This window comes from Ostrinia furnacalis, unplaced genomic scaffold, assembly GCF_004193835.3.
Source record: "Ostrinia furnacalis isolate ACB-3 unplaced genomic scaffold, ASM419383v2 OfSCF7585, whole genome shotgun sequence".
NCBI classification, from domain to species: domain Eukaryota; kingdom Metazoa; phylum Arthropoda; class Insecta; order Lepidoptera; family Crambidae; genus Ostrinia; species Ostrinia furnacalis.
Genome location: NW_021137824.1, coordinates 176,292 through 198,622, shown reverse-complemented (window position 1 = coordinate 198,622; position 22,331 = coordinate 176,292). Strand labels below are relative to the sequence as shown.

At 37.1% G+C, this 22,331-nt stretch overlaps 4 protein-coding genes across 6 annotated transcripts; 3 read left to right on the top strand and 1 right to left on the bottom strand.

Annotated features, from left to right (window-relative positions):
- The first annotated feature begins 3,189 nt into the window (after positions 1 to 3,189).
- Positions 3,190 to 6,679, top strand: LOC114365378 (uncharacterized). 2 transcript variants are annotated; one of them, XM_028321933.1, is made up of 6 exons: positions 3,190 to 3,311; positions 4,139 to 4,372; positions 4,724 to 4,992; positions 5,655 to 5,704; positions 5,848 to 5,885; positions 6,161 to 6,679. In XM_028321933.1, exons 2-6 carry the CDS (start codon positions 4,180 to 4,182, stop codon positions 6,250 to 6,252), a joined length of 642 nt encoding a protein of 213 aa, XP_028177734.1. In that variant the 5' UTR covers positions 3,190 to 3,311; positions 4,139 to 4,179; the 3' UTR covers positions 6,253 to 6,679. The 2 variants fall into 2 exon arrangements, with proteins under 2 accessions (XP_028177734.1, XP_028177735.1); XM_028321934.1 differs by lacking the exons at positions 5,655 to 5,704; positions 5,848 to 5,885; positions 6,161 to 6,679 and adding an exon at positions 5,564 to 5,642.
- Positions 6,680 to 8,287: 1,608 nt separating this feature from the next.
- On the top strand, positions 8,288 to 17,530 carry LOC114365370 (uncharacterized). 2 transcript variants are annotated; one of them, XM_028321921.1, is made up of 5 exons: positions 8,288 to 8,399; positions 8,779 to 9,035; positions 16,063 to 16,155; positions 16,763 to 16,897; positions 17,347 to 17,530. In XM_028321921.1, the coding sequence occupies exons 1-5, from the start codon at positions 8,375 to 8,377 to the stop codon at positions 17,467 to 17,469; spliced, it is 633 nt and encodes a 210-aa protein (XP_028177722.1). In that variant the 5' UTR covers positions 8,288 to 8,374; the 3' UTR covers positions 17,470 to 17,530. The 2 variants fall into 2 exon arrangements, with proteins under 2 accessions (XP_028177722.1, XP_028177723.1); XM_028321922.1 differs by having other exon boundaries at positions 16,063 to 16,166; positions 17,347 to 17,495.
- A 2,233-nt stretch (positions 17,531 to 19,763) lies between these two features.
- LOC114365381 (uncharacterized) lies at positions 19,764 to 20,928 on the top strand. Its single transcript, XM_028321936.1, has 2 exons — positions 19,764 to 19,919; positions 20,416 to 20,928. Exons 1-2 carry the CDS (start codon positions 19,764 to 19,766, stop codon positions 20,926 to 20,928), a joined length of 669 nt encoding a protein of 222 aa, XP_028177737.1.
- A 136-nt stretch (positions 20,929 to 21,064) lies between these two features.
- Positions 21,065 to 22,117, bottom strand: LOC114365379 (uncharacterized). Its single transcript, XM_028321935.1, has 2 exons — positions 21,552 to 22,117; positions 21,065 to 21,400 (listed from the first exon to the last, which is right to left on the bottom strand). Exons 1-2 carry the CDS (start codon positions 21,786 to 21,788, stop codon positions 21,131 to 21,133), a joined length of 507 nt encoding a protein of 168 aa, XP_028177736.1. The 5' UTR covers positions 21,789 to 22,117; the 3' UTR covers positions 21,065 to 21,130.
- Between the last annotated feature and the right edge of the window lie 214 nt (positions 22,118 to 22,331).

Here is a 22,331-nt window from a genome sequence, read left to right as displayed (position 1 = left end):
CGTAAATCATTTAATTTTGTGGAACAGGTTTTTCTTATTGAATTATCCTATTTAAGTTTGCCAAAATCTATTGGCAGTTGGCACTGTTTAGATTTCGGTCATTCAAAATAAAGGCACAGTAATAATAACTACTGATATACCTAAACGGATAATCTTAAACATCCACTCCATATTCTTTTACTTTCCGAAAATAAACATTACTCTCGTCCATTACATTCCCCAAGCCGGTAAATTAACTAATTCATCTAAATTAAGTTAATTAGTGTGGCACTTTTCTAATTCTCAAAGGAAAAGGGCAGGACTAAGAGAAGGTAATTACCATTGAAGAGGCGAAACAACCCGTAGTGTTAGTACTTACATGTGCACTAATTTGGTTTGTAATCATTTGTAATGTAATTTTGAAATAATAAATAAGAGTTTAGCTTAGCTATAAATTAAGGTAAACCAATAAGGCAAAAAAGTTTGTTCTATGATAAATATAAATTATGAAAAATAAGTAGGAGACTTGAGTCTAATGCTAGACTAGCCTCCCTTTATCATGAAGTTAAAGTATACAAATTAGAAAATCCCTTGAAAAAATAGGTGAATCAGAAAATTTCCTAAATGAGGAGTAAAAAAACAACTTTCTAGTAAAAAAAATTCAGCACACTGTCTATCAGGTAATGAAATCTTACAACCTTTTATGACTGACTTTTGGATTCTTCTAAGATTACTTTTTGAACTGAACATCAGATGGAAGAACCGATTAAGAGGTCCAGGGTAGTTGGACAACCAGCCAAGCTAAAATTCGCTATTTTGACAGTAAGGAGTTGCAGTTGTATGATCCCTATCGTTCTATCGTTCATACATATACGTAAATAGTGCGGCCGAATGAAAATTATGCCTATGCCTTTATTTTTCCTACCCAAAAAGAAAACAAAACACTCTTTACTATGTTAAGTGGTCATATGCCGAGGGTTACAGTGATTGATGTGCGCGGCGACGGGAGATGGATGCGCTAATGCTATGGGAATAAGAACTAATGGAATGTAAGTTAGACGGTTTCTTACCCTCGCATGTTAGGTAATTGTGGTTTGGAAGTGACTTTTGGTATGGAAATTACAAATATTACATTCGCTATATCGTTTTGATCTATTCTTGATTATACTACTATAACTCTTTTAAACTAGAGACAAGTTTTGCTTAGTTTTTGACTAAATTCTGCCCTTTAAAATTAAAGCTACAATAATTATGTCAACGGTTAAGACATCGCTAATTGGAGAATTTCAAGCTAGTTCGAACTTCGATACTCGTCAACCGCTGGATAAATCGATTCTTGTGATAAATCCACTACTAACACTCAGCTGAAGGGGTTAGCAAGTATAGTAATTCTGCACTACAAATATCTCTTTGTTCTTCGTTTCAGCCAAATGACGTCCACTGCTGGACAAAGATCTCTCCCAAAGATTTCCATAACAACCGGTCCTGCGCTGCCCGCATCCAGGTTCTTCAGCAACCTTCACCATGTCGTCAGCAACAGCTCTAATAGATAGTTTAAAAAAATAACATAATACTAAAAACTATAGCATGATTCCTTATGTTTCTTTGCACAATATCTGCCAATAAGCTGGGCTATAATTTGTACTTTCCTCCACAATTATAATAATCATTTAGGTTCTTACTCGCGATTCACATACTAACAAATCTCCGTCCGACATCAACAAAGAAATAAAACACCCAATTCGTTGGTATTGTGGCCCGTCCTAAAACAGGATTTAGCTGGGTAAATCCCTGATCCAAAGGGACTTTCTATTATGGAACTAATAACTACAAGGTATTTGTTTATGTTTGTGGTTCAGAACTTTGGTAGAACAATGCTTTTTCCACTCTACTTAAATGGCCCTGCGAAGATATTTTGTCCGATCATGTGACTTTATTAAGATTAAGTTTCACCAAAAATGTTATCTACTTTATTTATAGTTCCATTAAAATTTAAAAGAGGTCGTTGGATACCTACTGACTCTAAAATAAATGTAGAAGATGACTTCATGAAAGAACTTTTCAGCTCATAGTTTGTAAATCTATGTGAGGATCTAAAGCAGAGTCACAAAAATGTCTGAAACTTCTTCTTGCCGTGTCGACCACAAACCTACTGTCTGAATAATACTGAGTCTTATGTAATTGGGCCTGGAGGATACTGTCTTTCCAAAGTTTGCTCTGTTTCACATGTCACGAAATATTTATCGATCTATATCATGTCACAGTCACCACAGACTGCAGAACTCATCAATCAAACATTAAAAACATTTTGTCTAGACACTTCCTTCTCCCCACTATAGAAACGCAGTGAACTTATCCCAATCCAACACGATAAATTCCCGGATCGCCCATCAGCACTAGACAAAAACATAATAAAAGTCGTTTTTCTATCCGTAATAGTGAAATAAATCAAAGCGGATCCGGACTATCCATCACCGGGCGCGGTGACGCGACGTGCAAAATATGGCCGTTTTACTATGGATTATGGTAAAACGGTCGCTAGCGATAAGTCCCAACTGTAGGGATAGGGAATTTATTTATGGAGTCCGCCAGATTATAGTGGGTCCATTTATAGAGGTCTGGTTAACGTTTGGTGTCTGTTTTTCACTGTCACAGAGTCGCAGTATCAGTTCTAGAATGAAGATGGACCTTTGGTTGATTTCGTTTATGACCTTACAAGGCCGCAAGGACTCAAAAAACATAACCTTAATTTTCATCATAGGTACCCCTGGGAAATTCTAACCTGCTACCACAACTAGCTTTAATTTCTCTACACTTACCGTATTCTGTCTAATCGTATCAAAATTAAGGGTGAGAGATACTTCCAGACCTTTTATAAAACTTCTAGATTACTTAGGGACATGTTTTCAGTCAGATACGTAACTTTTTCACTATCTTAAAGAATAAGTTCGACATATTGACAGTCTAGGTAATTCGCTTCAGATAAAAGTTATCTTGGGAGCTTAGGAGTGAAAAATCCGTGTAAAAACAGTTTATTGCTAAGTAAAGTTAAAGTCTTTTTCTCGTCGGTGTTGAGACACTTTACTTGAAGGGACGATTTATTTCTTTCATAGATATCATAAATATGGACGTAACCTCATTTATCATTTCTTTCTGAGTCTGTAAAGTGTCTGAAGAATAACAAAATGTCAGTGTTGTCAGTCGATTTAAGACTGTCATAATATGCGACGCTGAATTTTGTGAAAAATTAACAAAACTTAACATACTATGCGCCCCGTTTTCGTATACAAGAAGTATTCACAATATTTTAAAAATGTAAAAAGGATTGTTTGGTAAAGTAATTGAATTATTTATGTATTTATAATTTTAGGGCAAAAATCTCTCAACAACTTCTATTTCGTTTTTAGTTACCTATTCTTCAAGTCTAAGGCTATTATTATTATTAGGGATAGTTTATTTATCAGATATAGTTCACATCAAGGTAAATTAGAATTTAGATTCGCTTGAATGCAATCCAAAATGTCTAAAAGCAAGGGCAATATCCTAAAAACGTCTCCTGTAACTATAACGACTAGGTCGCTTACTTCAAAGACTAATCACCACTTCTATACCTGGCCAGCACCGATAAATCTTGGTTGCTAAATGGAAAAGGGTTAATGTTCTTCTCTAACTTGAATTTACTTCAAGGGGTCTTAGCAAACCCTTGCTACAACTTTGTTTGTTAATCTAGTACGTGGGCCCATGGAGCACAATTGTCTTTTAAGCACAAATTAGGGACTTACTTGGACTTAATGGCAGTGCTCCTTTGGTGCACTTTTGGTCAGAAAATGATGTTCATTATTTACTGTAAGCCATTAGAGCTGCATAATAACTGCTTCTTCGGATCCTCATTTTTTGTATTCGAATATGTAGAGATTATTGCCCTTACAATGGCATGCATGATCGTTTAGGTACCAAGGTTGGCGCTGATGATTGATGATGATGAATTACATGTGGATATCATAGAAATGTATTTCATACATAGGGCATTAGTTTCACCAATCATTTTGTGATGAGAAAATACATAATAATAGCCAATATTATGTGGATGATGCCTTTATCACTAGATAAATTGTGGATTTTTTCGCAGTATCTATTATGTATTTCTATTATCTTCTAGGTATATTTATTATACATTCTAAGTGAAAAAAAAAAATACAAATGTGTACAAACTCAGCACGCCTAGTGAACAGCCTGGAGTGTTATATGGACGACCTGGTGGACTGCTTTGAGGATTTCGTCAAGAAGTCCCTCCTCATCATCTCCGTAGCAGTGGGAGCACTCATCGTGATGCTGGGATACGTTCTGAAGATCATCTCTGAGAGAGCGCAAGTCCCACTCTTGGGATCACCAGGTGAAAAAATTTTTGAAACAAATCATCATCATCATTCAGTATCCTCAAGAGCATGACCTTCTCTAATTGACTAGATACGTAAATGAAGAATTTGACATAGGTACACTCAATCAGTGCTGCTCAGACGAGTTGGAAAGTCAAAAAAGTTTAAACTTGCTATAGCTATTGCTTGCCATGTACCTTTTTATTTACGAGCCTCCGATATTTCGGCACTATTGCAAGGACCATGATCACGGAGTAACTCCGTAGCAATCCCTTAGATAGTAACTATGCTAATGCACGCACAAATTAATTTCTGAGCAAGTTCACTTTGCAAGGAATATGAAATGCAAAATACCTTAAATTTTTCAGCCGTAGCTCAGCAAATAGACACGACTAGAACTTCGTGCCCCCAAAGCTGCAGCTCAGCTCGAACGAGCCAACCTGACGTGCAGAATGACCTCCAGAAGTCCAAAAGTAGCACTCTCCCCCAAAAGTCTACCAACAGCATAGCCATGCCTTGCTTCAGGAAGGACTGCAGGAAGACCATGTCAGCTGCAGCGAATACTGGTCCTCTGTCAAGCACACCGAGCTTTGATGAGAAAGTGCTAAGGAATATTGGATTGTCGAGCTGTTCTAAAGTAAGTTGTGAAATGATCAATCGTAATTTAATTCTCATAAAGGTCATTTTAAGACCTCATCAAGGTAGCAGGCGCTGGATGCAGGCCGCTACTAACCGGTCATTGTGGAAGTCATTGGGGGGTCTATGTTCAGCAGTGGACGTCCTGTAGCTGAAATGATGATGATGATGATTGATGATAAATCGTAATTTAAGACTCTCTTGCGCTGAAAATATATCATGGCACCTGCCTATTTAGGCCAAGCAAAGTATAAAGAAATTATCTAAAATCAGTCAATCACAGAATTTATATCAATGCTTAAGTTAAATCAAGTTTTGAGTTTAGAAATACGAGCGTTAGGCATCAGGTTGAATTTAAAACTGACCCGACTAATAATTCAAATCCGGGACCATTAAGGCTCCAACAAATAAAACCATTACATCTACTCACTTTCGTGGTTATACTTCCACAAAAGTACGTAAAGAACTATTTCATTTATTCAAAATTCTACCTCACCTCGAAATTTCACTGAAAGGAATCGCTTTAAACGCGAAAGAATTAACCAATTTCAATTTCGTTTGGACACCACCAGGGCGAGCAGTGTACGCTGCTGAAGTCAGTGCCTCGAAAAAATACAGGGAATTCAGAAAACAAGGAATGAAACATACATTGTTTCTTTTCAGAGCTGCGTTCAGAGCAAACGGCATATGATACGTAATGGTTCGGCTTCTAGGTAAGTTTCTCTTTATTTTTTACATCGGTTTCATTGATTGGAAAAGTCCTTTTCTTCCCAAAAAGTAAAGGCACAAAATGCAAGACAATATTTTTGTTCGTATCTCGACATAATTTCATTAAAATTATGTGTCTTATTTTCAGGCTTGCAATTCCAAGTATGCCAACGTGCATTCCAAATCGTGAGTATTAAAATTGCAACCTTGCATTGTTTTATACTTACAAGTTTAAAGCATAACTTTGTACCCTAGGGATGGAAGCGGCACGGGAGAGATGACGTCATAATGACGTGACTTAATGACAAGTCTGAAGCGCATCTGAAGTCTCGCTGACATTTGACGTCACAAAAACACAGTCCCGTGCCGCTTCCATACCTCACAAGCACTGACTCAGTTAATGCGTAAGATCTATAGCTACCAATAAACTTACGACACCCCAACTTTTTTTTAATCCACAGACCACATATCAACTCCTCGCCCCTGCTCCAAGTTCGTGGCCAGCCGAAACTCTTGCTGCTCGATGTGCTGCGCAGACGACGATCGGCGATGACGAACAAGTGAACATCAACGTCATGATCAGTCAAAGGTCAACGATGATCAGTCAAAACATCAACACTGATCAGATAAGGCAATTGATTTAAGTTCTATCTCTCATCAGGTGCAATTTTATTATAAAATAAAATTTTGAAAGATTGGTAAACACAGTAAGATTTGTGTATTTTCCAAATTATTAATTAATACCAGGCTATCTTTTAAATAAATTAATACAAAACAAAATATTTTTAGTACAAAAATACTAGTTGGAATGGTCACATGAAAACAATTTACAACATTGTAAAAGAAATTATCGAATAATGTTAAAATTTATTCATGCGATTGTCTTAATTTATTGTAGAATCGTAAGAATATGAAAGTATTTCTTGTTGGTGCGCATAGGATGTTATTTTTGTATTTATTATGTAATGTTTTTAGGAAAAATATTTAGTTTTGTCAAAATTGTATTTTGTTTTTTATATTAAAATGAATTTTGAACATGACGTTTTTTATTTATTACTTTACCATTACAATAATTCAACAAATCAAAATACATAGGGGAGTAAATTATTAGCCAACGATTCTATGCTTACCTACCTACCATTCAAAAGTAGATCATTATAATTTGGAGCATTATTAGATACCTTGTAGTTTGAAGTTTGGACTTCTCATTCGTTCGTTCGTTTCAGCCGAAAGACGTCCACTGCTGGACAAAGGCCTCCCCCAAGATTTTCACAAAGACCGGTCCTGCTCCGCTCGCATCCAGGCACCTCCCGCGACCTTCACCAGATCGTCGGTCCACCTAGTCCGTGACCTAGTGAGACTTCTCATTACATTAAGAGATACTTTATTAAAGAGATATTATTAACAGAAAACAACAGAAAATAATAAAGAAGACGAGAAAAAAAATTAAATACGACCTTAAATTCTCTAGGATTTGTATTCTGTCAATGTCTTGATGTGTTGACTAGGTTTGACGGTTGACTGCAGTTGACTGCATCAAAGAAACTTTCAAAAACCCAAAAAAATCTAGAAACTTTCAAAAACCCAAAAAAATACAAAATCATGGACCTATAAAAAAAGGCGGACGGAACTCGCGCTACAACAAAACTGTGACGCAAAATTTTGGCGTTTGTCTATTGTGTGAGTGAATTTAGGAATGCCATGTTAGCCAAAACATGTTACCCATTTATTTTAAGAAAAACATAGATCGGCAGATGTTACTTGGAAATGTAGACAGAATTATTCCGTGCCATTTTAAAAGGATGAAAGGTGAATGCGTTGAGGTAGGCGCGAAATTTTCAATGTTCAAATTTTCTTACATTGTTTGCAAGTCAGTGTGTCAGGGTATGTACATAATGTTGATCAAAAATGGTTCTCGCAGTTACAAATTACGAATCTTGTGTAAATTATAATCTTATACATCATCAATATATTATTATTATCTCTGATAGATTTTTTTAACATACAACCTGACACTGACTTGCAATCAATGTAAGAAAATTTGAATTTCGCAGTTCCACATTTTTGGGAAGGATCAAAGCCGATGAAATTATATCCCACTAAAACACAATTATTATGATAAATTATTTTATTTCCATAGTATGCGTAATAAATAACTAAAAAGTCCTAAAATTATTATTAATTTCCCATATTTTGGGTAATTTTCCCACGTAAATAACTGAGAACACTGGTCTTTGACGTATTATTTTTTCGAGTGAATGACGTTTGATTTCAAATAATTTCAATATTTTAATATCGGGAAATAAGTGATTGGATTATTATTTTGCCTGTGAAATGTGATTCCTTAATTTTTGTTTGTTCGAACAGAACGTTTTTTACACAATTTCATCACACAAGACATGTCGTATTCGTGTTGTTTTTTCGCTGCTTAAATGTGTCAACTGTGTGAAGTTTGCACTCGAAGTGGTGTAACAGGGTGTGAATGTGTGCGTGCCGGCCTGTACGTACAGGCAAGCTGGTGTATCCTAATGTCACAGTATTTTTTTGATGAGAATCCGTCCGACTTTTTTTATAGGTCCATGTACAAAATTACAAAATCAAATAAAAAGATGCTAAAAGACTCTTCAATTTAAGTAATTATCATTATGTAGTTTGAAATATTGCAAATAACAATAATGGCGAGACGGCATATTTATACAGGTAAGTTACCTATCAACTAAGCACGGCATTTTTCTAAAAGTAACTAAAAAATATAGTTAAAGCCATGGGTTAAAGCTTCCTAGGTCCCATGGTAAGATTTACATAGGAAATCGAGATGATATGTTCAGATGCGAAATGAGGAATTATTTGTTCCATATTCCACATAATACCTATAATATGCCTATTGATTCTCCAATTTTTTCTCGTCCTCTTTAAGTTTAATTTTTCGTTGTTGTTCTCCATGTTCTATCTTTACCAAACTTGACGAAGTTGCGTGATTTAATTTTTGCCAAAATTGGTGAAAAAAAAAATGGGTGTCACTCTGTCACTCAAATATTTATTGATAAAAAAACTAGACAATTTACTGGTTTACTTCAAGGAATGTATACTCGCCTCCATCGCCGTCCTGCAGCAATGGCCCAGAACGCTCGGCAGTCCCCCAAAGACCTTCGGAGCCTCGCCAACCTGGCCACCCAGTACGTCTGGGCAGCATACAACATGATGAACGGGAACTACCTGGCTCTAGCCACAGTGATAGCCGTGGTGCTGCTGAGTTTCTTAATACCAGACATCTCGCAGAAGATCCACGCGACCAGCGAGCTGAAGAATATGAAGAAGGTGCTCAATTTGATGACGGTAAGCCTGAACGTTTTGTTTTTTCTTTGGACCTGAGTCTGTTTGACCTCAATCGTATGGTACATGATGATTTGTGATAAAACTTTGATTGATTCATCACATTATCATGACGTTTGAATAAATAAAGCAACTGCTTAGATAGAAACAGGTCAAAAGTTAAGTGAGATCAGACCCCTATGAAAACCAGTAAATGCAAAATGTGAAATAATTCTGCTGCTCCACGAATTAACGATTTTTGAAAAGTAGACACTTGTTGCGATACATTTATTTGCGTATTGCAATTTATTTTGCGTAGTTCAAAGTAAAAAATCATGGCAATTGCTCGCTGTAACCCAATTGAAACAAGTAAATACTCTGAAAATGCTACATTTAATGGACACAGCAGAATGAAAATGGTATTGGGCAAACTAAAAAATCGGTTCAAGCGATTTTATTTCGCTGGGAACGTGATCCGCTTTTATAATGGACAAGCGTTTTGAATGATTAAAGGAAACGATTTTTGAAAAAGTCTAGCAAAATATGCAAATAGGATAAACTGGTGGAGTGCACAGCGCATCAAGATTACAAGTATTAGTTCTAATAGTCAGGATGTGATCAACGATTAAAATATTAATTTATACTAAATCTGAATCACAGATGTTTTTAACTTACGTGATACTATTTACGTTTGCTAAGGCAAACTAACTAAGGTGAATTTCAAGATTTAGGAAACTATGCTGCTAAAATTTTAGGATTCTTCTTAAACAAGCCATCTTCTATTAGGGATCTTTGTCCATTGTGCAATTTATTAGCAATAATTTATTCTAGTTCTACTTAAACTTACATCTGATGCACAAATAGAGAATAAAAGTAAACTATTTCTTACGTAACTTGCAAACAAAAAAGATAGCACATCCACGACCCCGGCTGAGTTTTGTCTAAAAATAAACATTCTTCCCACCCATTGTTCCGCACTACTTTATCCAGCTTAACTTGTTGCATCGCAACAAGAAAAATCCTACCTTACAAAACCCTAAGGCTACGGCTTCACGACTGAGAACGAGATGTTTCTGGGAAAATATTTCGAAAGACGTGGCCAGATTTGACTATTGCTAAGTGTATCAATTTAATTCGTCCCAAGGTATCAATGAATTGAAGTATGCAATGAAGTAATTAATGGCCAGAATTTTTTAGAAACCTTTGCGCAGGCTAACCAAATTATTAGGCTTTTGTTTATCTAAACACGTCATTACAAATGTTTTTAATGTAGCCCACATTTTTTTTTCTCGTTTTGCATGATTATAATAACAACTGAGCTTATTAGTGTGCCTTTGATTAACATTCCGACTTTCTACGCCGTCTCATCGTAAATTATGTTTCTTAACTCAACAGTAAGCACAGGATTATTACGTATTTTCACTTACACTCCAGACTTTGGCAATGGAAGCTTTTTAATTATATTTTTATTTATTTTATTTTATTTATTTACTAGCGGCCGCCCGCGACTTTGTACGCGTGGATCCCGTTTTACCCCCTTCATATATTATCTTACGCGGTTTAGATTTTTTCATACAATTTTTTTTTCCCGCTAACGGGAGTTATCCCGTTCAGGTGGGAATTTTGCAATATCCTGTTGTAACTAAGCTTTAAGTTTACTAAGGTACCTGTATGCCAAATTTTNCGAACGAACGAAAATAGTGGTACTATTTACCAGACATTACTATTTATTGCATACTCGCCGGATCACACGTAGGAGCACGCGAGTTACAGCTTCGGCCTTGCATTATTATAAGTTCTTGTTCCGCCCTTTTACGAACTTCCTCCGTGAGGATATCCCCGTTGAATTCTATGATGAACCTATCAAAAGTCATATTCTGCAATGTCAACCCACCACAAGGTGGACCGACGACCTGATAAAGGTAGCGGGAAGGCGCTGGATGCAGGCCGCTACCAACCGTGCGATGTGGAAGTCATTGGGGGAGGCCTATGTTCAGTAGTGGACGTCCTGTGGCTGAAATGATGATGATGACAAATCTTCGAACGTGTATAATACCGTGCCAAAGTAATCATATAATTTTGGCACCTTAATAACTATTGCCGTTTTTGTTGTAAAGATCATGCAGCGCTACTTGCGGATATTATTGGAAAGAAAACTATGTGGGCTCTAGATCTGAAGCCGCTTTAACGAACACGAAGTGCTCATACAATGCGGCGTATTTTCTTCCAGTCTTTAGTCAGGACTTTAGTCGAATTTATTTATTTATTTATTATTCATTATTGAGCAATTACATATTTGATCCAAATAGCGTCCTAAATCCTCTTTAGGTTTGTCTAGATGTCATAGTCAAAGGTCGATATGCAGTCTCTCCGCGGAATGTCTGGTTTATCCTAGGATTGACCAAGGCTTTCAGGCAAACCCCGAAGTAAATTCTTATTTCGGCCTTTGACTTAGTCAAACCTAGAAGTGCCTAAACTGTTCAGTCAAACGTCGAAACTAAAATAATCTGTTTCGGGCTTTGCCTAGTCAATCCTAGAAACGACTGGCAGACTCGGTTAAAAGTAGACGGCAATTATAGAAAACCGGCCAAGTGCCTTCGGATTCGCTCACGAAGGGTTCCGTGCGACTCTTTTATCCTTCAAGGTACAAAACCGTAAAATAGTAATTTCAACATCGGTCTTGAAACACTTTATTGTTTATGGAATAAATGACTATGACTGATAAATAACCGCAGTAAATAAGTTTAGATACCTTCAGTTATATTATAGTAAACTAGCTTTTGCCCGCGGCTTCACCCGCGTGAAATTTAGTTTGTCACAGATCGTCATATAGCCTATATGTTATTCTGGGTTATAAAAAATAATACTGTAAAGTTACATCAAAATCCGTTCAGTAGTCCGTTTTACGTGAAAGAGTAACAAACATCCATCCAGACATCCGGAAATCCAAACTTTAGAATTTATAATATTAAAGTAGGATAAGCGGCGCCCCAATACAAAGGCAAAAGTAAAAATCGTTTTATTACACCTAATCTAACAAAGTAAGACATTCTAATTCTTAATATTGAGGTTTGACTAGTCAAACCCCGATTTCATAAAATTGAGTTTCGACGTTTGCCTAACCAAATTAGTTACTCCTAGGTTTGACTAACATTCTTTAGTCAAAGGCCGAAATGTTTGGGCTTTGACTAAGACTTCTAGTCAGACCTGAGGATTGACTAGTCAAACCTAGGAGTGCCGGAACTTCGAGGTTTGACTATAACATAGACACTATTGTTCTCTATACAAATAAAAACAAACGTTTTAGTATAATATAATATAATATAATTAAAATCCCGGTTGAACGTGATATAGCCGCACTAGAATACGATGCTTTTTTGTATAATCGCAAGACTTCGTTCCGGTGTCGACCGAATGTTATCATGATGTATGTGGCCCAGGGGTTACCGTAGCCGCTAAGGTTTGAAACTTCTTGCTTAAAATATTGTAGTCTTTGGCATAGACTACGACGGTAGTCATGGAGATAGGAGTTTGTTATCTCTTGTCAGATGTAAATGGTGAAAAGAAAACTCATGATTCGTGTTATTTTTATGCAATATGTAGGTATTTTATAAAAGTGGAACCCCGAGTGATCTCCAAAACCCATTCTATTATTATATACGATTCGGCTTCGATATCTATAATACAATAGGAGTTTATTTCATGTGTCAGATGACAAGGGTGGAAACAACCTACGATTCATGTTGTTTATTTACGTGCAATATGTGGGCATATTATAAAAGTGGAATGCCGAGTTGTATTTCTAAAACTTGTTCTATTATTTTATACTATTTGGCTGCGACTCGGCGTGACGACAATACAAAACATTTTTCGCGAATCGGTGTTCATACATTCACACAGACAGACAGACAGACAGACAGACAGACAGACAGACAAAAATTTTACTGATTGCATTTTTGGCATCAGTATCGATCACTAATCACCCCCTGATAGTTATTTTGAAAATATATTTCATGTACAGAATTGACCTCTCTACAGATTTATTATAAGTATAGATTATTCATTATTGAGCAATTACATATTTGATCCAAATAGCGTCCTAAATCCTCTTTAGGTTTGTCTAGATGTCATAGTCAAAGGTCGATATGCAGTCTCTTCGCGGAATGACTGGTCTATCCTAGGTTTGACCAAGGTCTTCAGGCAAACCCCGAAGTGAATTCTTATTTCGGCCTTTGACTAAGTTAAACCTAGAAGTGCCTAAACTGTTCAGTCAAACGCCGAAACTAACTAAAATGATCTGTTTCGGGCTTTGCCTAGTCAATCCTAGAAACGACTGGCAGACTCGATCAAAAGTAGACGGCAAATAGAAAACCAGCCAAGTGCGAGTCGGATTCGCTCACGAAGAGTTCCGTGCGACTCTGTTGTTGTATGGGAGCACCCCCTTAATTTTTTTTTTATTTTAATGTTGTGCTTTATTTTTAAAGTAGATACTTATGCAACTAAATATTATGTGAATATTTCAAGTGTTCACCTGTTTACATTTTAATATCAAGCAGAAAATTGCAAAAAAGTCACGTTTGCGTATAGGAGCTCCCTTAAATATTTAAGTATTTTATTGAATTATTTATTTATTTTTAAAGTGAATAGAAACATAAATATTTTGAGAATGATTCATGAGATACGAGTCTGGTGGGTGACAGACAACATTTAGCGAAGTCATAGTAATAGGGTCCCGTTTGAACTACACTCAGCGGCACGGAATTTGGCCCAAGCCTAAACAACCAGATATGAGGCCAAATAGGTGTTGTATACCTAAGTTTCGTGTGACATGTTAACAGAACATTTGTTTTTGTTAATTTAAGAGGCTAGATTAATAAAAAAATGCGTCTGTTTAACTTTTTTGACTCTAGAAACGCATTTCGTTGTTGGAGCGTAAAGAGTACGGGTAAGTTTAAATTCGATATTAAATGTTGTAAGGGTTTGGCGTTTTGTTTTTTGTTTCTAAATTAATCTTAGGGTTATTCTCGTTTCCATAATTTGAGAATAATGTCCATTACTTCAGCTCAAGTTGCTCAAATAGTGTTGCTTAGAAGTCAAGGGGGTATGCAGCGGGAGATGGCTGAAACTTTGAATTTATAGCGTACAAACTTAAGATACACGTTAAAAAGGCATGACTAGATCGCCTTTTACACAAGAAGACCAAGAAGTGGGGAATTAAGGAGTAAATCAGCTCGCGATGACCCGATAATCGTGCTTGCAATATCAAGAAATCGGGTTCTCACTACGTTTGAGATACGCCAGCGTTTACAAACAGCAAGCCCAGTGAATGTTAGTGAGCACACAATAAGAAGAAGGATGGAGGATCATAACCTGCATACTCGAAGACCAGCTCGAGGACCAGAACTTCTCCGATACCTCCGCGAAGTGCGACTTACGTTTTCTAGAGAACATGCAAATTGGGCGCAAGGCTAATGGAGTAAAGTTCTATGGATCGATGATTGCAGAGTCACTTTAAGAGCTCCAGACGGCCGTGGAAGTGTATAGAGAAGGTGCGGAGAAGAGTTACTACGCAAACAGACAGTTTTCATAAAGAGTTTACTCCATTAGTCTAACGTACAATTTGCATGTTCTCTAGAAAACGTAAGTCGCACTTCGCGAAGGTATCGGAGAAGTTCTGGTCCTCGAGCTGGTCTTCGAGTATGCAGGTTATGATCCTCCATCCTTCTTCTTATTGTGTGCTCACTGACATTCACTGGGCTTGCTGTTTGTAAACGCTGGCGTATCTCAAACGTAGTGAGAACCCGATTTCTTGATATTGCAAGCACGATAATCGGGTCATCGCGCGCTGATTTACACCTTAATTCCCCACTTCTTGGTCTTCTTGTGTAAAAGGCGGTATGGTCATGCCTTTTTAACGTGTATCTTAAGTTTGTACGCCATAAATTGAAAGTTTCAGCCATCTCCCGCTGTATACGCCCTTGACTTCTAAGCAGCACTTTTTGAGCAACTTGAGCTGAAGTAATGGACATTATTCTCAAATTATGGAAACGAAAATAACCCTAAGATTAATTTAAAAACAAAAAATAAAACGCCAAACCCTTACAACATTTAATATCGAATTTAAACCTACCCGTACTCTTTACGCTCCAACAACGAAATGAGTTTCTAGAGTCAAAAAAGTTAAACAGACGCATTTTTTTATTAATCTAGCCTCTTAAATTAACAAAAACAAATGTTCTGTTAACATGTCACACGAAACTTAGGTATACAACACCTATTTGGCCTCATATCTGGTTGTTTAGGCTTGGGCCAAATTCCGTGCCGCTGAGTGTATTTATTCTTTAAGGTAACAGAACCCTAAAAATTAGTAATTTCAAGATCGGTCTAGAAACACTGACATAGGTACAACCGCAGTAAATAAGTTTAGTTACTCGTACCTTCACCTAATAAGAAACCGACCGTAACGCCTATGCAATAAGTTCGAGATCTGAATAAAGTAAGTTTAGTTTAAAGTCTATTGAGGTTTGACTAGTCAAACCCCGATTTCATTAAATTGAGTTTCGACGTTTGCCTGACCAAACTAGTTACTCCTAGGTTTGACTAATATTCTTTAGTCAAAGGCCGAAATGTTTGGGCTTTGACTAAGACTTCTAGTCAGACCTGAGGATTGACTAGTCAAACCTAGGAGTGCCGGAACTTCGAGGTTTGACTATAACATAGACACTATTGTTCTCTATACAAATATTAACATTGCTTTGACTGGTAAAATGAGAACTCTATTAAATTCCTTAAATCATACTATTTCGTGGACTGCCTTGTTAGGTGGGTATTTTATTTCGTGATTACATGACTATCACTGAAATCCTTTTGAGCTTTGGATATTATGGGATTTTATGTCAAACGAATCATTTAAAATCTATCGATCATATTCCATAAAGGTTTGTGAGGATCACAAGATTCAGCCTTCTTGCTAAAGGCTATTCTCACATGATTTTTGACCCCTATACAAAAGGAATAAAGTTCCTATACCAAATACTTTTTTCTCTAACAGAACGAAGTAAGCCGCGCCGAGGTGGCGTGCCTGACAGCCGCCGATGAGATCTGCTACCTCCACTGCTCCATGCATGATGGTGCCACGGAAACTGTTAGTATTAGGTCATTACAAACCAATTTCTTTCATATTATGTAATAGTTTTACTTTTTACTTCTAAAAGAAGTCGATCTAACCCTTAGAGACCCCGCCAACTACAGTTTACAGACTTTTTGTCGGCGATAGTTTAGTCAGCATTATAAAATATGAATATGATATGAAAGTGCGCACATTAGATCAATTTGATATCGGCCCAATCCTCATATAAATTAGAAGCCGATCTATCGGCCGACAAAAATTGTAGTCTGATGGGAGTCTTATTGTTAGAATTGTCGCCTTTCTTAAAAAGTCTTCACCTCTAAAGTTTAAGTTATTATATTGTTGAACAGTCTATTGGATAAGTCCTTTAAAGTGTTCTATTTCTTTCTAGCTTTTAGGCGCTTAGTATGAAGTTTGTCTTCTGTCCTATATGTGCTTTTAGCTGCATGAACAGGGGAACGGGACTATTCCCACCTCTCGTTCCCACCACTGCAACTCCAATGTAGCCAGGATCTACAGCTTGACCGCCAATAAAAACCCAACCAATGAAGGTCAAGTTTGCCCCGGGGGAAAGTTAAACTGTCATGAACAGGGGAACTAATGCAACCTTATATTATTTTAGTCCAGAAACGTTAAAGACCTGTCAGTCTGCACCAGCCACTGCATCCGACCCACCATGTCCGAGCCCGTACAAGTCGAAAGGAAGATTGGTTTCTTCAGAAGAATATTCTACCCCAACAGAAACACATCCCACAAAGTAAATATAGCTCTAAATACTGTTAAAATTTGAAATTAAACAATAAGTTGATCGAGTTGAGTACGAAGTTGACGTCTCATTTGAAGCTCGAAGACTTCAAAAGGGTGGATACTATCTCGATGTGACCGAAGAAGTACATCTACATATTTTTTGTAACCCCGCCTCGTTGTAAGCTAAATATTATGCTTGTGTTACTTGTGGTTTCATTCCAACAGTCCAACGGTGGTGGGGTTCTTCGAACCCACGTTTCTCGGATCTTCACTAAAGTTCCTCGATTCTCCACTCAAGTTCCTCGGTTCTCCACTCAAGTTCCTCGGTTCTCCACTCAAGCTCCTCGGTCCTCGACTCGAGTCGATCAGTCCGACCGTATCCCCATTGGGCTATTGTCTCTTTTTTCTACAACACGAGCCAAAAAGTGCTGCAATTTACAATGGATTCCTTTTTTCCAGGAAATCGCCATCATGTCCTACGTATACACGAACTCATTCGACGCTCAAAAGACGATAAACCTCTCCGATGGATATGATGTGTTGCCGTCCCGATCTGCTGCCGTTCTTGAAGATAAATTGTGAATAATTCTATCCATCCACAGTCCACATACCATATAAAGTCTATCAATTTGAACAGGAAAATACAGGGAAATAAACTATTGCTTACCTATTTTGTTGTTGCTTAATAATTACTATAGGTATAGCGATTAACTGAGTCAGTGCCTGAGGAAAGGGAACGGCACGGGAGGGTCAGTTTTTGTAACCGTCAAACGTTAGCGAAACTTCAGAGTTATATGCTCTGTCATGTCCTAATAATAATATGTCAATGTTACCTTTTCCGGGCCGCTCTCAAACCTCAGGCACTGATTAAGCTAAGCGCTAAGTTACAGCTTGATAAATGATTACACTTAACACCTGATCCTGATGCAAAACACATAGTTACACACCCATCTATGAATTTATGAATTATTTTGTGATGAAACGCAGCAGGAATTTGTATCTCTCAAAGCACTCCATAACTAAGCTGTATAAATACTCTTAATCCCTTCTGACCCACCGCACTACCAAACCACACTACCAGTAGTGTCGTGGGGAATATTTTTTCCCTTCTACACTACCAAGCCAGTAGTGTCGTGGGTAATTTTTAAGGGCCTTACATCTTCATTCCCATCGACACTACTACCATAACTAAATGTAAAATTTATAAAATTTTGGATTGTTTTGTAATAAATTATGTTTATATGCAACCCTAATCTCTGTGCAATTTTGCTGTTTGACGGAATTTACTGAAAATAAAATATTACCTAAAAGGGCTTATGTACATGTTAGGTACGGTAACTTGGTAGTGCAGAAGGGAAAAAATATTCCTATAAATAGGGTCAGAAGGGCTCTTAATAATACATTATTTCTACCAACATATCCAAACGGCGAGTTGTAGCGTCCAACTTACAACATCTACAAATTTATCATTCTGGCTACATTTCTTTTAGAGGTTCTGCTAAATCTTTATGTATACGAAACCTTCGTTTTCCACAGTGGCCTCTCGAAGGGAACGCACATAACTATTTATTTATCACTGCACTCTAATGCAAATTATAAATACAAATTATCTTATTGATGATTCGTTTTACTTATTTGATTGGAAATGAGCAGCAGGCTTATCAGCTGTTATTAATGTGCAACAATTACTCTTTCATGTTTAATGACCAATAAATTATTCAAAAATCAGCTCCCTGGAGTCTGGATTAAGCGTTCCAGACAACATTCGGAACATTTTATGATTAAACTGGAGCATAATTTTTAACTGTAATCGACAATTCGTTAATCACGGTAGTGAGTAATGCCTACAGGCTACAGGTATATATGTAAGTATGGCTCTATTACTACAAGTACAGTTCAATTTATCCCTTTTCTATGGTTTTTTTATTATATTTCGGAATTGAGAGGCTATTTCATTCGTTTTTGCTTTGTAGTGAGGAAGGTGAACTTTAAACCACAGTTCAAACTCCTCCAATTTTCTTTTAACTGATTTTGTTGCGATCCTATGACAGTACTTTAACTTTCACCGGGACCAACATAGCCCTATCGCCCTTTCAGTTTCAATAGATGTCAATCATTGATTCATCATCATCATCATCATTTCAGCCATAGGACGTCCACTGCTGAACATAGGCCTCCCCCAATGCTTTCCATGTTGATCGATTGGTAGCGGCCTGCGTCCAGCGCTTCCCTGCTACCTTTACGATGTCGTCGGACCACCTTGTAGGTAAACGTCCCACGCTGCGTTTTCCGGTATGCGGCCTCCATTCCAGAACCTTCTGCCCCATCGGCCGTCAGTTCTGCGTACTATGTGCCCTGCCCATTGCCACTTCAGCTTGCTAATCCATCGGGCTATGTCAGCGACTTTGGTTCATTTACATTCTTTTAATCATTGATTAACCATTACCCACATACAGGAGAAGCAGTGATGGGAGGATGGTAGTGGAAAGTGGAAATAGTCCTATAGCCGTTCAGTCCAGCCCCTGAAAACTGCAAAGTCGCAGAGAAGCGCGAAATGCAAGGCTATATTTCAGGCGTTGCAAACTCCCAAGCCTCTATACCAGTACAAAATCCCTCCGAGAAGAATTTATTCCGAACCTATTTAAATCCTTCCACAGATAGGATTCATAAAATATTTTCGGCTGTATAGAAACGTCCAAGTCTGTAAATCTTAAAAAAAGTTTTGTGAAGTTACAAATTGGTTTTGAACATGTTTTGAAATTGGTCACAAAATGACATTTCGAAATTAATGTTTGGATTTACACGATGATTTAATAAAAATAAAATGTTAAAGACAAAATTATTTGTAGGGAAATAAATCATTATAATACAGCAAAATGCCTCGTCAGAGAACTCTTAGATCAATTTTCATTGACATGGTCGTGTTCGTTGGAATGTTCGCACTACTGGGGCATCTCTCTATAAACTTTTGGGAGCGATTTGTTATCCAGAGCGAGCTTTCCAATATGAAGACCAGCTTACATTCGTTAAAGGTAAGATTAAATTTCATCAAACTCGCTTTATCAATATCGTTTCTGTCTATCTACTTACTGTGAATAGTCCTGCGCTGCCCGCATCCAGGCTCTTCCCGCGACCTTTACCAGATCGTCGGTCCACCTAGTAGGAGGCCTGCCCACGCTACGTCTTCCAGCCCGTGGTCGCCACTCGAGAACTTTCCTGCCCCAACGGCCATTGTCTCTACGAGCTATGTGCCCCGCCTACTGCCACTTGATTTTAGCAATTCTGCGGGCAGCGCAGGACCGTTCATTGTGGAAAACCTTGGGGGAGGCTGTTGTCCAGCAGTGGACGTCATTTGGCTGAAACGAACGAACGAACTTACTGTGAACGTCGGTTCTCGACATACCGAACTAAAACCTGTATCAATTCTTTTTGCAACCTCCAACCTATAGCCACCCAACTATCAGCTAGATCTCACGCTGCATTTTCATCTGGTATATTCATAAATTTATGAGAATTTCATTTTCACAGGAAACAATAAACAGAATTGGCTACGCATATGATAATCTACATCGAGAACTACTAGGTTTAGCTGAAATCGCTGAAAAAAAACAATCTAAGGAATCTCCAGACCCTCCAGAAGCTCCTATCGAACACAAACCAGAAACGCCACAAAGTAAGAAGAAACAGTGTATAAAAGAACATGATAACATTCCTGTAAAAGTATTGAAAACAAAGAAAAACCACACAACATTAACTACTCCCCTCCTTTTTGACAAAACAAACCAGTACAATATGCCGGATATGAAAAAGGATAAAACAACACAAAATTTAGTACATGAGAAAAGTAGATGTAGTGGTAAAAACATTTCAACTTTGACGAGGTATCCTAAAAAGTCCATAGGAGTTGGTTTGGATACCAACAAATGTAAAATTGTATGCCCAAATGAAGAATACTGCAAGTATAAAAAGTCTAGTAGCGATGTACATGAATGTTGTAAAGAGTATGATTGTTATAATCCCATTTATAATTGGAAATTTTAATGTGTAACTTCATAACTATTATTAATTCATTATGATCTACCCAAGTGTTTTTACTATTTCCAGAAATTCCAGATTGTTGGGACTGAAAAGTTTTGAAGGTCAATAAAAGTTTTTTTTACATTAAATTATTTGGTTTTATTGCACTTAAAGGGCATCAAAACGTTCCAAAACATTGATTTCTTCCAATTTTCGCTAAATCTAGTCAATCTTGATCTTGATTCACTTCAACAGTTCTCGGTACACGGGCGGAACATTTCGAAATATTTTTTTCTAATGGTTTGTTTAGATAAACATCGACGTTGGGAAGAGACAACTGTGTCTTGGGATCCCATCCATGATGGCTTTTCTCCATAGTGTTGGCTAGTGCCTCCAAAATATCGATCTGACCTTCCAGTTTTGGTAAATCTTGGGAGAATCTTGAAATCTTCACCTCTAAGTCGTAGTAACTATCTTTTATTATCGACAGATTTTTCTGAAATAAAACGAAATGAACCATTTTAGATTTCTTATTAATTTCTGTAACGATTGGATGCAAAAAGTGTCCGATCAAAATACTATGACAAATTCTGAAATGTAATTTAATTCAAAAGTTTAGTAGGTACTTATACTGTAAAAATATTTACCGCAATGTCGTCAATGCTCTTCGTAATGTTTTTAAAATCGCATTTATCTTTGCAATTATTGCAATGATACTCCAGCATCAGATAGATCAGTGCAATCAGACTTGTCATGATAACAAAGCTGTATAATCCTCCTAGAAAGGACCAAGGTTTGGAGTTCTGGGGATGCACAAACGTATGTGGAAGATTCCGATTGGAATGAGAGTGGCCACGTCCTCTGCGATTTCTTCTTCTATCCATTTTTGCTTTTTACAACTTCCAATTTAGATCCAAATGATTTTGAACCACTCTCATGTGCCGTTTCAGGTTTTAATTTACATTTCCAATATTTTTTCGGATTTTATTGAATTTTTGCAATCACTATTTTGCTTCTGTCATGTTTTATTTTCAACTTTTCTGACAGATGTTTCCAGTTGATATGTCGTACCTATTTTAGATTTTTTAATAATTTATGTGTGCCAGTTACCTTAACTTTCTAGTCTATATCCTCTTCTCCTCCTCCATCTTCCAAGAAATAGCACACGCACACACACCCTTGAGTAAACCAATCCTCGATGCCTCGATTCTACTTTTTCATCCATCACTATATTATGTATGTTTTTGATCAAAAAATTTTAGGCTTATGGATTTTTTCAACATCTTTTATGAAAAGTTCTGCAAAGTTGTGTGGTATAAAATTCAAGTGATGATTTAGAGCCATCTGGTGGATTAACTACTAACTTCTTACCGTTTAGAACCAACATACTCGGTAGGTTCTTTACTCTCAAAATAACAACACTACTG